A 17,744-nucleotide genomic window follows, 5' to 3' on the forward strand; every position below is an offset into this window, starting at 1 on the left:
TCTCGAATGCGCACAAAATTACGCAAACCATATTAATGTAATGTGCGTACCATGTATAACCAGCATTGAATAACACAACATTATACACAACGGAAACAATTAAAGGAATACAATTCAAATATGTATATTTACCCGTGAAAGCGTTGACCACCAATAGCGGCACCTTCTTTCTTGCTCTCAGATGCATGTAGGTATTTCTGAAATTCAAATTAACAGATGTGCTGCAGTAATAATCTGCCATTGATCTTCCTGGCTGAATCGGTTTCGTGAGGATCTGTATGAGTGCTAGAGTTGATATGCAACTATGGTAATAGCTTTGGCACCTTTGTGAGACCCCAGTTATTATGATGGCATAGTGTTACAACCCTTGCATGCCGCACCGCAGCAAACCGAGTGCCTTAACGTATATGTGCATTATTCATGTAAGATGAACACGCACGGGCACTGCATAGCGATGTCTTTATTGCCTTCCGCAATAGTGTATCTCGACTTTATTTGTCTAACTTCTTCACAATGCTGGCTGACTACACCACTCTATAGTCTAGTCGGTTTGAAAAAGACTAAGTGAAAAATCATAGTAGAAATAATCTTGTCCAATATATATTAAATCCACAACTAAGGCTCACGCAGGAAGCTCGCGTGGGGTCGTAGGTGTATTCTCATTGCAAAAATTCAGCATTGTGGTTGTAATATGACTATTAAGCTTTTAGACTGACATCACGCTGCAATGCTGTTTTACATCCACGATTTACATAGTTACTCCTTATTTGCTGTTCCCATATATAAACTAAAAGCAGTGGTGTGATGACGGTGATAGTTATGGTTACTGTTGTGAACTAAGGATAGTATACTGAACAGCTCTCACCAGACAGCTTGAACGTGACATGGGCAGGCGTTTCAGTTTGAAAACTTCGGAATCAGGAAACCTCAATACATTACAAATGGACTATAAACCTCGTTTTATGTGAATGTGGACACTTAGCTTTGTTTATTAACGTATTCACATTGTAACTCATTTGAGCGCATACAAACACCAGCACTGCTGCTTATGTCATAATGCGACTGTCATCGAAGAAACTTTTGAAATTCCGGTCAACGCAGGAAAGAAACGAACACGTGCACTGCGTCAGCTTGGGTCTGTGCGTTGAAGGTCTAAGGTAAATAAACTGATTTAGAAGGACTGTATTGAATCCACAGAAAAAGGAATAATTGCGAAGGGTTCCCATAAGCCATATTTTTGCTTAAATTGCATTAGAAGCAGTACAGTTCGCGCCAAGCAGTTCCTTTAACTAAGATTCGTCATCTAAGTGTGACTGAACGCTGAAACGCTCACCCCGGGCAAAACCAAGTGGCAAGCTTAATATCCATGGTGTGTAAGCGACCTCTGCAACTCACAACTCCATTCACTTTGTCAGTCGGGCCAATGTTCACTTCTACTAGGGCCTCGTTGCGATGAGCCGTAGTTTACTAATCGCCAAATCTTTCATTGCGTAAGCACTGTTAGGGTAATTGCGCACTTTTTAGGGGTCGAGTAGTCACTGGGTAGTCCGAGGTCGAATGGGTAGCGCATCGGGCTGCTGTGCGGTAGTAACAGCGTACGAAACCAATCAACTGGCCAACTTGGGTCTCTTCACAACCACGTTACAGCGGTTCCTCGAAGACAGCAAGCCGACACTTTTACAGGCTGCGCCACAGATGCACTGGATGTGTTCGTTTTCGAAGATCGGCTTGCATGCCACTGCTTTAGCGAGCTGCGCCATGATATCCGTGGGTACGCGCCGCTTTTTAATGAACCTCTCGCCAACTCGGGTCACTGTGTTGCACTGATTGTGTGGCCAATTGATGGAGCAATTCTGAGTGTTTGCATTCACCGGCGCGCTACGCTTCTCGTCTCGGAGACATTGCACCGACTTCTAGGCAGTGCCACTAGATGGCGCAACATGTCCACACACAAACGCGGCAGAAGAGCCCGGTTGCCGCGTGACGCGTTTCTGAGCATTTGCGCGAACCGGGGCGTCATGCATTTTAGAGGCGAAGCGTAGGCTTCGCGGCAACGGTGGTAGATTGCAGCAAGTGTTCATAAGGAAGTGCGGAAGGGGACTCTGCTGCAATACATGCCTCATGCATAACTCGTTTAGACGGCGGAAATGCGTTATGTCGCATTCTTGATTCAACGCTAGCGCATCACCGTCGACATTCATCGTTAGCTGAGTACTGCCACAATCTTTTGCATATTCAACAGAAAGCCTATGTCTATTGACCATATAGGATTCTTGCGAGACAGACGGCAATGTTGTTTTCAGTTGAAGCGTTCTTTACATAGCCGATAGGGGCACCCTTTTCGCTTCAGTTGCCGCACAGCTTATCGTCATAATAATGCTAAATGTAAACATACAGGTCCGTTTCTTAGAGGTACTGCAACAGTGAGTTATAAGTCTGTTAACCATAATTTGCTTCTTATAATTTTACTCCCACCTGCCTTTAAAGAGGAACTCAGAAAGTGTGAGTTGGATTATGGATTCACCATTCACGCAGGAGATATGGAAATTACGCACAAATGAAATGAAAATATTTGCGCTGTATCTTCCTTGAACTATTATTATTTGTTTATTACACTATAGTGGTAAAGAATAAGGTCACAAAGTATAATAGCACACATGAGTCTTGATATTGCCTCTTGCGATGCTTTATTGCCATGCACCAATGTAGAGAGCCTGGCCAGTTAAGATTTCTTTGCTTGGAGAAAAGAATATTTTCGGCGTTCATTTGCCCAGCCTAACAGGCCGCTTTGTTTATTTGTTTGGACGTCAACGCTTCCGTGCGTGCTGCCGGGTATCACCAGTAGTTTTTGTTGCTGAACGCCAAGGTAGCAAGAATGCCTGTATATATATATATATATATATATATATATATATATATATATATATATATATATATATATATATATATATATATACGAGATGTAGAGGCAGGAAAAAAATTGCCGCGGCCAAAAAACTAAAATATCATAATCATACAAATTGGTATAATTGTGAATAGGGGCCGCATAACATAAAACTATTCCAAAATGTCTTTATTCCAATTCCTGACGTCAAATTTGCGTAACCGCCGACGCAAACATCGCGCTGTCACAATAAAACGCTGTCCTCGTTCATAGGAGGTCACTTTTGTTTGCTTCAAAAACGAATAACATTGCCTGCGTTGAGTGGCTTGTCGTATCTAATTGGCTGACAAGAGGCGAGGAGCACGCCCGAATGGAGAGGGATTTGATGGGGCTGAGCCACTCCACTGAAAATCGATAACCGGACGAAGAGGGTGGTGCCGCCGTCTGTGATTGGTCCGCTTTCCCTTCTTTAACTCGCGCTGGCTGGTCGAAAATTGCGGCGGCATGCAACGGAGGCTTAAGAATAACGCTAAAATGGATCCTCACCAAAGAAGAGTTGGCAGAATGAAGTCGTAAACGTGCCGAAAGTGCTCAAAAACGTTACGCGGCCACGGAAAAAGTTTTCTTATACGCTAATAAAACCATGATTTCCGGTAGGAGCGAGTAGGCAGTGTCTGGGTGATCGACGGCAGCCATTTTTTATTCCTTTCGGAATGGGGCAGCCTGCGGCCATTCAGAAAAAAACTCAGTTTTGGTCGGCACATTAATGCATCTTTAAGGCGTAAACGTCACTTTGACGCGGTGAGTTTTTGCGGTTTTGTGACGTTGCGTAACAGGCAGGTGAAGTGGGTGCAGCGCGAGAACCTTCGACCAATAACCGAGGGCTAACGGCGAAAAAGCGTCGAATCAGAAATAACTATTTTGCTTTTGTTCGGTCAAATCATGCATGATCAGTGTGCACACGTCATATCAGATGCGGAGCTATCGCGGTTTCGTGACGACCCGTGACAGCAAGGCGAAGTGGGGGTGGTCCAAAAAGTTTTTAACCAATCACGTAGCGCCCTTGCACTCTTTCTCATCTTTAGTTTCATTGAGCCTATCTATCTATCTATCTATCTATCTATCTATCTATCTATCTATCTATCTATCTATCTATCTATCTATCTATCTATCTATCTATCTATCTATCTATCTATCTATCTATCTATCTATCTACTAGCTTGCTAGCTATCCTCGCACAATGAACCAGTGACCGACGCTGTCGACCTGCTTGGGGCACTAGGTATATGCTCATGATCATGATGCCCTCGTGATCGTTCCATTGTCTTCATTCCAGATTCCCAGTCTTACTCTAGTCATGTCGTAGTCGCCACGCCTTCTAGCTTGACCTAGTGACCAGGTTGTCTAATAGCTCGAACAACTGGATATCGGCTCATGGTCGTGGTGCCGTCCTGCCAGTTGCATTGTCTTCATTTCAGCTTTGTCATCTGATCCTCTTCATACCATTCTCACCGGGGCATCGCGTCCGAGTAGTCGTCACACTGTTGTTCTGTGTCAACACTTCATTAACGCAATCTCATTGTCGTAATGCCTTCATCGTTCCATCGACGTCAATCCTTCTTCGTGATTGCACTGTAATCATACTGACGTCAGTTATGCCGCCCTTGTCATGCTGTCATCATAAGACATTCGCTATTATGCATCAGTTGTCAGACATATTGTCGTCATGGTCGTGCCACTATAACTCCGTCTGCGTCATACCGTCGTTGTCACACACCTTTCTTGATGCGGTCATCGGCACGTCATTGTTGTCATGCACTCGTCGTCGTACCATTGTTCTCATGCCGTTATCATACCATTCGTCGTCTACAATCACCTTAACGCATTCGTTCTTACACGGTCGTTGAGATGCCGTCGCTCTTCGTTGCAATGATCTTAAGTTCGACTACCCACTGTTGCCGTGCCATCGCGGTCGTGCCATTGTCGTCTCGCTGTCGTTTCACGATCATCATAACTTCAGTATTTTCATGTGATTCTAGTCATGTCATTTCGGCTGATCGATCGACGTCATTCCTTTTTATTTATTCGTTATCGTGTGATCGTCTTCACTTCGTGATTCGGCCGCCGTCATCATGCCATCGTGTTCATTGTTTGCCAAAACACCGACGCTGTTATACCTCCGTTGTCGTGCCGTCATGTCATCGTCGTCAAGCGTTCATCTTTATGCCATCGCCATAGTTTAAGAATCGGCATCTCATTGTAGTCATACCATCGTCGTTATACCTTCGGCATCCGACTCTCATCATGTTGTCATTGCCTTGAAACTTTCGTTATGCAATGATCTTCGCACCATTGTCATCATACCGTCATAGTCATGCATTCGTTTTCCTACCTTCCTCGGGATGCCATAATGGTCACGTCATCATCATACTTGTAAATTCAACATCCAACTATCGCAGAATCGTCGACGTTTATCGTTGTCGTCATGATATGGTTGTCACGCTGTAGTTCCATCAATGTCTCTTCTGTGTCATAATGATATTGTCGCCGTGCCGCTATTGTCGATTCAAGGACGCCATTTCTTATTCTTCGTTTTATCGTAATCACGTTGTTATCTATCATGATTATGCCGCCATTGTCATGCAGTCGTCATTGCGTCGGCACTACGCAGATGCTATCATGTACCGGTTTTCATGCCGTCATCATCGGGCCATCTTGGTTGTGATATCGTCGTCATTCGTGCTGCATTTCCGGTTGTCGTCATACCGTCGTCGTCAGGACTTCTCCGTCATGCATTCGTCATCATGCCATTTTCACCCCTGCCGTCATTGTCCGACGTTCGTCGCTTCACTATCGTCATGGTCTAAGAACCCGCACTTCATTGGTGCATTGCCTTTGCCGTTGCATTTGCCGCAGGCCTTTACCGTTCCAGCGATATCAGTATTTCTTGGTCATTCCATCGTCACTGCAGCGGCGTCCTACAGCTGCTGTCATGCCTCCAAGCTTATAGGTGATCTCGGCAAGGAAATTCCATAGCAAACTGACGCGATACAGAAATATGTGGCATATAACTGAAGCAACGAAAGTCTCATAATTACCACTACACGTCCTAAATAGACATGAATCCGTGATTATTGCTGATCACTACGTTGCTCGATTGCAATTCGAAATACCACAGACTTTCATTTTGTGATGAGCCCTGCAGTAATTTTCTTTAACTTGATCTATTCTTGGTAAACGCGTTACGAAATTCATATTTGAAATGAATTACATGTCATTACCTGCATGTCGTTCCATAACTGGCATAAATGCCATGAATGCATATCATGCCATGTATATATGCTAAAAAATGAAATGATTCCCATGAACGTGATGACGTGCATCTTAAGAATGACATAATATTATGCCATATAAAGGTGATAAACAGGGATAAAGTGCCTCAGAAAGGCTAGCCTTTGATGAAGATATCAGCCCGCTTATTGGCTTTGTTGCGATTACAATTATTTGGACACCCCAGGCACAATGCTTGCCCTCGCCGTCGTCGTGATGTTCCGTATAAAGTCCAAGGGCGATAACATCGCCGCCGCGCGTTGTATGATGTATGTGCGAGTATAAACACGCGATGAAAGTTGACGATTGCGGCTCAAACTAACGCGCCTGAAGGAAGAAAGGGGACCCGAGAAAGGATATCTGTCTAGCGAAAGGCTGTGGGGGGATGGGAGGGAGGGAGCGGGGCGCCGTTGTGCTCCGGCAGCGACTGCGCAATTGGCGACTACGCGCAAACGGAACTCACGATCACGGCTCACTCGCTCGCCATATATGGAGGAAAGGAGTGAGGCAGCGCGGAAGGAAGGAGGGGGGTGCGACTTCGATTCCGCCAACAAGTGTCTACTTTGTACGGCCCCTCGCGGTCGCGCGCGCCATATCTTGAAAGCGATCTGCAGAAGGCTCATACCTTTATGTGGGCTATGTTATGGCCGCTCTTCCGCTGAAGCTCTAGATCGCATGAAGGTAATTTAGCTCGCTGATGCTGTCGCGCGCGTGAACACCGGCGTTTTGGCAGCGAGTGTCCGCGCTCATAGAGTCTGGTGGGTTCATATTTGCTTGTGCGCGTCGACACCATGTTTGTTAAATCAGTTAGTAAGCGAATGTTTCCAAATTTCTTTGACCGATCAAACTACTATCCTTACTTCGTACAGCTGTCTACTCATTTGCTATCGCAATCGATGCTTTGCCTTTCGGGCGAAAGTGGGACTTGTTTAATGTCATGTTACCGGAGTCATCATACATGTCATACATAATGTCATCATACCGGAGGTGTTCTTGATCGGCACCACACGTTTGATGCTCTTCTAATTGTTCGTAGCTGAAGACGCTTTTCCAGAGCGGTTTATTGTAATTATTAGAACAGACTTTAAATCCTTGGAAAATGTCTTTCTTATGCATATATAAGCAACAGAGCGCTAGAAGTCACTGCGTCGAACTGGCCACAAGCATCTCCATTGCCTGTGGTGCACCAATCGTAGTCAGGGGCTGCAGTGCAGGCGACGTGCAGGACACCAATCCAGGGATGACTCCGCTCATGCTGCGGACACTCAACGCACTCGACAAACGCTAAGATTGTGCAAGAGTGACGAATTCTGCGTGCACGTCGCCCACGTGGCGCGATGTCTATCTCGGCTAGCAAAATTTCGGGCTGCTATTCTGATGCAAAGTTCACGTGAACGAAGCTCACTTTGTTGCGTCGAACAAGTAATTTCGATTCATGGCGAGGCTAACTGGAGTGAGGGAAGCAAAGTACGACAGCTCACGCCATGGTCCACCGGATTGTGTCCCTCCATGTGACAGGCAACTTCGTGAAGCCTTAGGCCTAAGGAGTCTCTACCCTGGAAACAACTAGCATACAAAAGCAACACCCGAAAATGGGCGCAAGACAGGCAGTCGCAAGGAGACGTCAGCTTTGTGAGGTGGTCCTACACAGTTCGGTGCACGCAGCGTCCGAGTTCACGGCGTCCACCGTCCAAGACGGTGTCGGAGCGACCGGTGCCAGACCGCAATACCAGACAGGCAGTAGCGGCACCCGTGGCCCACGTCCACACAGCTCTCAGAAGCGCGAGTTCCAGAGTCAAAGAGGCAGACGAAGCTATTTACATAAGAAACTCGGACTACCCAACTCACTCGCTTCAGGCTTATCAGTGCTTTGCGGGCGCCAGAACTCGCTCTCCCAGAACGGAGACCACGCGGCTCTCGTTCCGACGAATGTTCTTCAAAAACAGCTGCGAAAAAGGATAGCATTTGCAGAAGTATAAACACGCTACAGAAACCGTCTCCTTGTTTAAGAAAACACGCCACCGAAGCTAGCGATCGCAATCCACCCTAGGACTACGCTTCGGTTCAAACAAAGGTTGACTCCAACTGAGCAAAACTAACCAAACTATTGTCCGATGCCCCGAGAGTTCCACGCTGGGTGACAGACGTGGGGTCTCACACATGCTCGTGGGACAAGGGAACGGCGAGACAGTAGCGAAAACCATCACAAGAACATTTATTGAACCTTTCACACACTACAGCCTGCTAGCCTAATTGCTGCCCGCAGAACAGGCCGGTGGGCACGGCATGTGTGAGACCCCACAGAGCCGAAATGAAGGTTGCACAGGTGAGTCAGGGAAACACAGCAATTCACGTTCTGCGTTGCTCACAGGCCAGGAGAGAAGCTGACTGAGGCTGACGCAATGTCAAGGCTACTGATACATCCTAATGCCCAGAGGTGTGTCAACCAACTTTTGTGAGATGGCACGGAAGATACAGCATTTAAGAATGGTAGACTGCGCATTCCTAATACGAACGTCATGAGAACCTCTCAGTTTTATCATGACTCCTCAGACCCTGGTGGCCACAACGGTTTCTAGAGAGAATCCTGAAAAAATCAAGTCCATAATCTACTGGAGCACAATGCAGCACGAGATATCCAAATATAACATAACTCGTCACTATTTCCAAATCAGTAAAGCACAATTCAAGCCTCGCGGGAGGGCAGTGACACTAACAAAGTATTCTGGAAAGCCTTTTGAAACAGACGTTGATTGTGGGGAGCTTAATGAAAAAGCGGAAGGAGTGCGAGCCACACAAACATTTTTTCTGCACATCGACGAATGCACGAGGATGGTTGCATGTGGGGCAGGAAAAGAAGTTGTCAATGGCGTTATATCGCTACTCAGTTGTGAAATGTTCATAAATGTCAATTATCGCTGCGGACAACGGCCCTGCTTTCGGACGTGAGCGCTTGAAACAATGTTCTGCATAACCAAATACAGAACTTCGTTTTTCGGCACCCCATTACCTGGAAGCCAACTCATTGGCCGTAAGAGCGATAAGGGTTATCAAGCTGTTTATCACACTCTATACGGAATTGCGAAGTTGTTGGAAATGCGCTCTTGAAGTGGCTGTTGGTCACCATAAACACTTTCATACAACTGCTTTTGGATGCAGTCCATATTTCGCTTGCCATGGGAAGTAAAACTGGCTGGCAGCTCATCACCTCCTTGGTCTTACAAACGTTTTAACCCTTCAAGGAAGTATGAAAGCGGTAAAAGAGCGCGAGAAATGTAAAGTCGCCGTGAGGCGCAACTGCGCTCGTGTTCATTCAACAAAGCTACATTAAATCAGAGTTAGAGATTTTATTCTGGTTCGAAGACGTTTGCAAGGTCCAAAGGCTGCTTTCACGGCTCCTAATACCATGCTGAAGACGGCCAGCAAGCGAGCAGTCTTGAAATCAATTTGCTACAGTGGATCACGAAACGCGACTGACATGGCAATGGTCGGCAACGTGGTGTCTATCAATCCAGGAGGGTTGACGATCAAGAGGAGGGGGGAGGGGGGCGGCTTGTGTAACGACTAAAGAAGGAGCAATATCAGCTTTATGAATGAGAAGATAGAAGGACAGGGAAGAAACGAAGATGAAGTATCATTCTCTATGACTTTAGATAGCGAGAAAACATCTACATTAGATGAGGTGGGCTGACTTCCTCGGAAGATGGAGCCCTTAGTTCAGGGCCCCATTGGCTCGGGCCACTGCGCGTGCCCGGTGGATATATCGTCGCTGCTGTGGTGGGTCTAAGCTGGTCAGCACACCCTTCCAAAAGGAAGGTTAAGGTAAAGGAATAGTGGAGCAACGCGGAGGATGTTAGAATGCTATTCATTGCGAGCCACGGCCAATCTCCCCTCGTGGGTACCTGCCATTAGTTTAGGGTGACAACAACGAGAAAAGCCAGAATAAAAATGACATTATAAATATAACGCTCACGAAGAGAGCTTGACAAAGTGGAGCCAAAGATCTTGACCGCAGAACTGGCTCATCACAAAGTGAAGAAGGACAGTAACAGAAGCTCCAGTCGAAATGGACAGTGTTCCGAAATTCGAAAAAGTGGATCTGATGAAGGCGACTGAAGCTGGGAGTAACACTGATATAGGCATTTAAGCAAAGCCACATTACAGAGCAGAGTGTAGCGCCACCTGAGCGAGCTATGATGCGGTGTATCATTGCAGGTTTCTTCATGCAAGTATTTTACAATTTGTTGCTCCTGACCACAAAAAATCTCGCTAGCACAACTATACAAAACTAAGGTCCCATCACTTCAAAGCGTCATTGCCCTTTTCCAGAAACCAAAAACCGAGGTAACTAGAAATATTTCGGCAACCTTATCCAGAGTTCAACGTAGGAAATTATCTGACACTGACGTAAACGTATTGAGATCACAATTTATTGATACTAGTGCTGCTTCACATGATTCCAAATAAGTGTCATGTGAAGGGTACCTATCAAACCATAGCCATTGTACCAGGTATGTGAGAGGCCTATTAAGGCTCTCTGCCACATTGCGGCTCCATCATTTACGCACATATGTAACTTTGTACTCTTCAGCGCCACTCTAAGCAGAAAGCACACAATCATGGGCAACTGCTGTCCGTAAAGGAGATGAAAGGAGGTCCAAAGCAGGTAAAGGACTGATAGAAACATTAAAAAGAAATCACGTGATAAACTATGCAGTGCCAGAAAGAAAAATCCTCGGACAGTTTGCATATCTAGTCTGCTTGAACTTTCTTGTTAAGTTTACGCAGAGCTCTATTCATTGTACCTACAGATGACACAAGTGTCATAAGTGTCTGTGCAAGAAGGAATTACGCATGGCTGGCAATTTTAACTTGGCGTTTAAATCCCATAAACTTCTAGTTACATTTATGCTGCATCATTTAGAATTTCAGAGTGCAAGGACTTGTCACTTTTAAGCAGTAAGATTGCTGGGAAATATATTTATTGAGAGCGCGCTGTGGTTACCGAATCTACTAGATGTCAGGGTTTGCATTTCTCGAGCTTGAGGCATAAAGAACAGGTTACCACATGTTATCTGGCAAAATGTACACATGAACATTTTATGCCGCTGATACACTGCCCGTTCATTCTGCCCCCTCCAGATATCCATCTGAATAGGCGGAACAGCACTGATACATGTATTTCTAAGTTATGTTCACTATAAAGTCCATGGTGTAAATGTTCACCGCGTAATGAAAGCCGGTTATATATACGTGTTCGACATGCTTTCTTTAAGTCGTACAATTCATTTGTTTGCACTGGCGGCTTGCTTTGGGAATATGTGAGCCTAGCGGAGAACCACTTGCACTAGATGTTGTGTAGCCAGCCGGCTATTTATTATATTGCATTTGCTGTGTTCATTCTTATATCTTAGGTGAGCATTTTAATGTTTTGCGTAATTTTTACAAATCGCCTGTGGCAGATGGCATAATTGTTGTCATTGAGCTACGTTAGACGAAGAGGCGGACATTACTAGCGCGATACATTGAAGCACATATTTAGCTAATTGTCATATTTCTTTCACTCAATAAAATTTTGCGTAATTACATCCCGGGAAATATTGCCATTCACGAATTGTAGTTAATTACTGTGCAAAAGTATGCACTTTAAATGACTTTTCAAAACACCAGTTTCGAAAAAAGTACTTCTGAAACTGCGGGACGATATACATGGACATTCCAATTACTTTTGGGCTTGAATGCATAAAGGTCGTTTTGTTAAAAAAGTAATTGAAACAACAGTGCAGCTTTAGGGCGAGTTTGATGACGCATGCTTCCAAACTTGTGTTAACCTGGAAATTCATTCCAAGTGTGTGAGCCTTGCATACTCGTGAGCGGCAATTTTTAATTTGGAAGATCTGTCGTAAAGTAATTATTCAAGAAGCTATTTAGTGATTTTTGCTTAATTGGGTGACTATGTCTTTCCAATTATCTTGCAAGAAACTGCGCCTTTCTCCATAATCCAGTTCGAGGACTACAATTTTCTTATCGGAATAAGCAATTTTCATAAAAAATCCATAATTTTTTTATATAATCACCTTCTATGTAAAATGCTTACGAACCACGTACCAATAATTTTCTGTGCCAAGTTTTCCATGGGATCCTGATAAGATTTTATTAGAAACGGCAATGTGCTGTTCTTGCTGTAACGCACAATAAAATGCATGTTTACATCTATGTGAATCACTGATGTGCTTTCGTTCCCGATAGAACTCGTTTTCTCACCTCTACTGTGAGACATTTTAATTGCTCAAAAAACTGCAGGCTCAGATATTTTTTCATGCTCATCGGATGCACTCCTGCACCTAGATTAGTGACTGCGTGTAGATGCATATCTCATTAGAGAGTTTTAGAATAGGGGCCCCAATAGTTTGGGGCCCCAAAGAGCTTTGCGGGTGTTAGCGTTGGGGCACGAAGAAGTGAAGAGTTTTAGAATAGGGTATTACGTTTGCGAATAGCGTCTTGCACTGACAGCGCCACTACGGCGTCAAATAAAAGCTAGTAGAAATAATTAAATAAAATATACCATTTTATGATATGAATAGTAATTTTGACTTTCGTGTATTCACGTTTAATTACAATTTAGAGGCTATTCTGTAAGCAGCAAACAATTAGTTGCGCTTAGTTTTGAGCAAACCAACTTTACTAGCCTTCACCAGCCAAGCTTAGCCGTGTTAGGCCCACGAGCCATAAAATTCACAATCGAATTCAAGATCAGCGGCGTCTAATGAGTCAATCTTCATAACACACGCTAGTTGAGAGAAAGCGATAACCGCAGTCACTTCTCCTAGCTTGCGAACTTCACGCGTTACCGCGAATCGAACCCAGTTTGGTGCTAGGTTAGAGCCGTCGCTTCGATGGGTGCCGCCATGTTTGCCGACGCAAAGCTTTTGGGACCGCTATTTGGGCTCCCGCTAAATCGGTGAAATAGCGTTCCCAACGCAAAACCCAAACGCAGTTTGCGTCTTGCGCATGCGCAGTGGCTTCGACGCTATTTCTTTGGGGCCCCTATTCTAAAACTCTCTATTCACTGAATAAGAACAAAAAAGGCCGCAACAAACAGGTCCTAATCCACATAATCAACTAAGACGTGATGCTTACATTACAAGGATATCTGCTATGACAGATATACATATTTATATTTCACATGTGCGAACCATATGCTAAGTGAACGACAAGAAATGCAACGAAATTGAAGAACTTGTTAATACTTACCGTTCTATTCGCTTCCCCTGTATCTTTTGCTCCTTATAATACGGTAACCGAAGTCAGAAAAAATCAAAGGTTTGTTAAAAAGGTATTTAGGCACAATTTGTTTCGGCGCATATGAGCCGTACTGTCGTAAAACAAGAATCATCGTCAACAGTAAAGCGAATCCAATGTCATATCTTGCCTAAAAGGTAACAACTATTTCTTGTCGTGTTATTTTGTCATGCCAACAAGCTCGGATAGCAAATATCCTGATATACGCATCCGTAACGTTTAAACATTGATTAGTTTTGCATGCATACATCGGCACCGCATACGCATATATCTACACAGTCGGCCAACATTTCACTTTTTTAAGCCGCCATGCTACTCAACGTATTGGGTAGGAGAGCCGAAGCGCCGGCACTGCAATCGTTCTTGCCTGCAAAATGGGATCACATTAGATATTATAATAGCTCGCACAGTGATCTTACCCCGCGATTTAGGAGGCTAATTTTGTGCTGATAGTTCGTAAAGGCTGTCCTTGTGGTTGATTACTAAAGACTGCCGCATAAGAACAGAAAAACGTTGCTCGGGCCCTTCTAAATGTTTTATAGCACGTTCAGCCGAGGCAGCGATTCATTCTGTTATTCTTAGGAATATTAGTTTAGGATACAGCTGCAAGACCTGATCTGCGCAAAAGTTCGCTTCTGTTTGTGTTCTCAGTGTGCCATCCTGACCTAGGGCGTATGCGAACGAGGTATGGCAAGATGGCATGATGCGCTTCATATGCAAGCTAATAAATGTGCGTGCTAATATCGAACGTTCTGAATTGTACGAGCGATAAAACTTAAGCTGCCACAGAGATGTATTGACCAAGAATATTCCTGGTAATTTAAGCGAGGAAGGTACTTGCAATGTCAAGTTGTTCAGATAATGAAGCCGCATTTCATGCACATAAACAGCCACAGATAAAGATTTCACTGAACCGAACAATGCAATACAAGCGTGTGATCCGCCTTTTTGTGCGTTAGCATTCCTAAAGTACATCACGCACATTCTGGGCGCTATCCACGTATGGATGTGTGTTACCTTTTCTGGCCAACGCTCGTCAATAGGTAGTCCAGGGTAGGAGAGGTCGTGCACGGGTTTGCACTGCTAAGGGAACAAGTTTCCGAACCCACCGTCACATCAACTTGGGTCACAGAGTATGTGATAATGAGTATGTGCCGCTCTTCAACGAACCTCTTTCACGCCAACATGGATCACTGTACATGCGGCACAGGGCATGTACAAATCGAAATATTTGACAGTGACTGGGAGCACTGGTACGTGACACTCCGTCTGTGCTTGTCCTCACTGAACCTATTGGATGACAACTGGGATCACTGGGTACGTGTCAGTAAGTGTGTGTCGCTGTTCAATGTAATTCTTTGATGCCAGCTTCAACAAATAAGTATGTGCAACTGATAATACAATGCTCACAGTGAAGAAAAATATCCCTTAAATTTCTCCCATGCCGCACATAATCGAGCCCACCTAACAAGGGTTCCTCAAGGACAGCAACTTGGTGCTAAAGCAGGCTCTGCCTCAATTTCACTGGGTATGCGCCAATTTAAAAGTGACGCTTTTTGTGAGCCTTGCTGGGTTTCGTGACCGTGGGCCTGGCTGTTCCGTTGCCGAATTCAGGCTTCCTCGCCGCACCAGGAGATGGCGGTCGCGTTCGCGCATCCGTGACAGTGGCGGCGCATGCAATGAGGGACATGAAAAAGAAAGGATGAGAAAGCTCGCTTTCGTAATCCGCGGCGGCACGGTGATGAGGAAGCAAACGTTTCTTGCGAATAGAATGGATTCGAATTGCACTACGTGTCAGTGCGAATGCTGCCTTTGAAACCGTGATGCGTTCTAAGCGCCGGTTAAAACCATGATGCATTCAAACAAAAGGTTCGGTATAATTCGTATGTGTGTGTGTGCGTGTGTGCGTGTTGCATTTTTATTGAACGTCTTCCACACCAATGCTTTAGCCCGATTGCCGCATTGCGCATTTCTCAGCGTTCACACACACCCGCGCACCATTCGTTTTAGAGGCCTCGACGCTGGCATCAGGTGGCCCCGTGTTTCTTATGGAAGCGCAAACGAGGATTCCCGCTGCAGTACACGCATCATACACATCTCGTTTCGACGGCGACCGCTAACTGCTATGTTGACGTAACCGCTATATTGATTAAATACTCAACGCATTACCGTCGACAGTCACAGTAAGAAGGGTTCTGCCAATTTTTGCATTTCCTGTGTTGCCCTCTGGCGCAAGAGGCTGCTTTTTGAGCCCCTTGAACAACAGCGACTGTGAACCCCATTAACGTATATATTACGGGCTGTTATTACTTGTCGTTCTTCTCTAACTTCATCACAGTTACATTTCCCTCGTTTCATGAAGTATTATCAGAGCAAGATATGTTCGCGTTAGTGATCATTTTTAGGTCGCGTAGTTCTCGCGCGAAAACACGGGTACCATCTTTGACACCGCCGGTAATTGAGCGAAGCGGTTGTCTATAAGCTGCTGCACCGAATCCATCATCTCCGGTTTCCCGTTCGACATAGAGGCACACAGATAATTTCTGTAATTAGGAAATGTGCCAGCATAACAAGTACAGATCCATCGGTCTACGTAGCTAATGTGACAGTCAGCCTTTGGGAATGGTCGTGTGTGTGTGTGTGTGCGTGTGTGCGTGTGTGTGTGTGTGTGTGTGTGTGTGTGTGTGTGTGTGTGTGTGTGTGTGTGTGTGTGTGTGTGTGTGTGTGTGTGTGTGTGTGTGTGTGTGTGTGCGTGCGTGTGCGTGTGCGTGTGTGCCATAGCGCTGTGTCGCTGCTCCAAACTTATTGTATGGGAACCGTGTGAAACGAAAAGTTGTTGCTTTCAAGCCGCTAAGGCCATAAATGAACCATAAAACAGTTTCCTTTGCCCGAACTGCTCACCTACAACTCAGTTTCATCGGTTGCCGGTGCACGAACTCGACGAATCCGCTAGGCCTAACCTTCGCTGAGCAGGAACAACATCGGTTGAAACTTCACATGCACAGCTTGAGAGGGCTGAAGTTTGTACATTTCGACATTGAAGGACCATATTTTCACTCATTCTGAGTGCGACTAATTATATATACAAGCGAAAGCAGAATGTCTATCGCGTAGTAGCCACGTTGATTTTGATGGCGTCGTCGAGAAGAATTCCCAACGTACTAGATGACACCCACTCATCGGCTGCATCGTTTTCGGCCTCCTATAATGTCCTGAATAGTCGGCAAATCGTTGGCTTCGAGTCTTCTATTCATTGCCGCGCGTTAAACGAGTACGTGAAGTGAGGCACACGCCGCCCTACAAGAAAAAGCGCGCGAATGCTGCAAGAAGGCTTCGTCAGCACTATGATGTTATGAAACTACCGCCCCAATGTAACGCGGAGGCTTTCCGATAAATTAGCAAGCCATCAATAAGAGGCGGCTACTACGTCATTCAGGGTAGAGTCCATACGATGCCCTGGCCGCTTTCTGTTTTAAGCGTGGAATTGCAGTCATACGCTACGCACGTTTTTAACACAGCGCAAACGAACACTTACCGGTGAATTCGCAACATGGCACATGGTACGAGTGTTTGCAGTAGTGCGTGTTCACGCACTCCTAATGCGTGAGCATTCTTTAGCGAGTACACCAGCAAAATCTGTCTGTAACGCGGCAAGTGACCAACCTTTATCTGCAATATCAATGCACAATTGGCAAGGGCATTTAACCGTTAATATAGTGTAAATTTAGATTATTGGCATCTTTATAATCGATAACGAAAGAATGGAAAATGAAAAATAAAATAAAAGAGATAACAGTTCTCCATCAGGATTGAGAGCTGAGCCAGTGGATATGGCTCCATGTTAAGGAAAACTGCGCGAGAAAGATGTACACACGATATAGAGAAGCGCCCGCGTTTTTCTGTATCTCGTCTACGTCATTCTCGCGCAGTATTTTGTTAAGACAACAGTTTTGGTCATGAGTCCTTGAAAGTTCACCGCATAACTGGTTTGCGTGAAAAGAAGCCTGCTATGGGGTAGAGGTCTTTATAAATGGTAGAATAGCTGATTGGCATATTAGATACCAGTGTAATTGTAGATGATTGGTAGCCTTAAAAATGTTGATGACGTCGCCGTGGCAGCGTTAAGGTCGTAACAAAAAAAAATGGAAAAAATAAAAGAAGCAGTGGTTGTGATCGCATTCCGGCTCCGTGGATTCGGTACATCTGCTAAATAATTGTATGATTGGTC

The 17,744-nt window shown here is 45.0% G+C and overlaps 1 protein-coding gene across 11 annotated transcripts in view; it reads right to left on the reverse strand.

The window, feature by feature from the left end:
• The window catches only part of LOC126526313 (uncharacterized), a 253,101-nt gene that overhangs the window by 183,618 nt on the left and 51,739 nt on the right, over nucleotides 1-17,744 (reverse strand). For 6 of the 11 annotated variants that reach the window (XR_011896005.1, XR_011896004.1, XR_011896003.1 and 3 more), the window contains exons 5-6: nucleotides 13,469-13,500; nucleotides 133-197 (exon numbers count right to left, since the gene is read on the reverse strand). Coding sequence is in view for 3 of the 11 variants with exons in the window: in XM_072289701.1 (XP_072145802.1) it covers nucleotides 133-197; nucleotides 13,469-13,500 (97 nt within the window). In the remaining 8 variants the exon portion in view is untranslated. Of the gene's footprint in view, nucleotides 1-132; nucleotides 198-12,322; nucleotides 12,397-13,468; nucleotides 13,501-17,744 lie in introns of all 11 variants that reach the window. The other 5 variants (XR_011896007.1, XR_011896010.1, XM_072289700.1 and 2 more) reach the window with 3 other exon arrangements.

The sequence above is a fragment of the Dermacentor andersoni genome, chromosome 8 (genome assembly GCF_023375885.2).
Source record: "Dermacentor andersoni chromosome 8, qqDerAnde1_hic_scaffold, whole genome shotgun sequence".
Taxonomy (NCBI): domain Eukaryota; kingdom Metazoa; phylum Arthropoda; class Arachnida; order Ixodida; family Ixodidae; genus Dermacentor; species Dermacentor andersoni.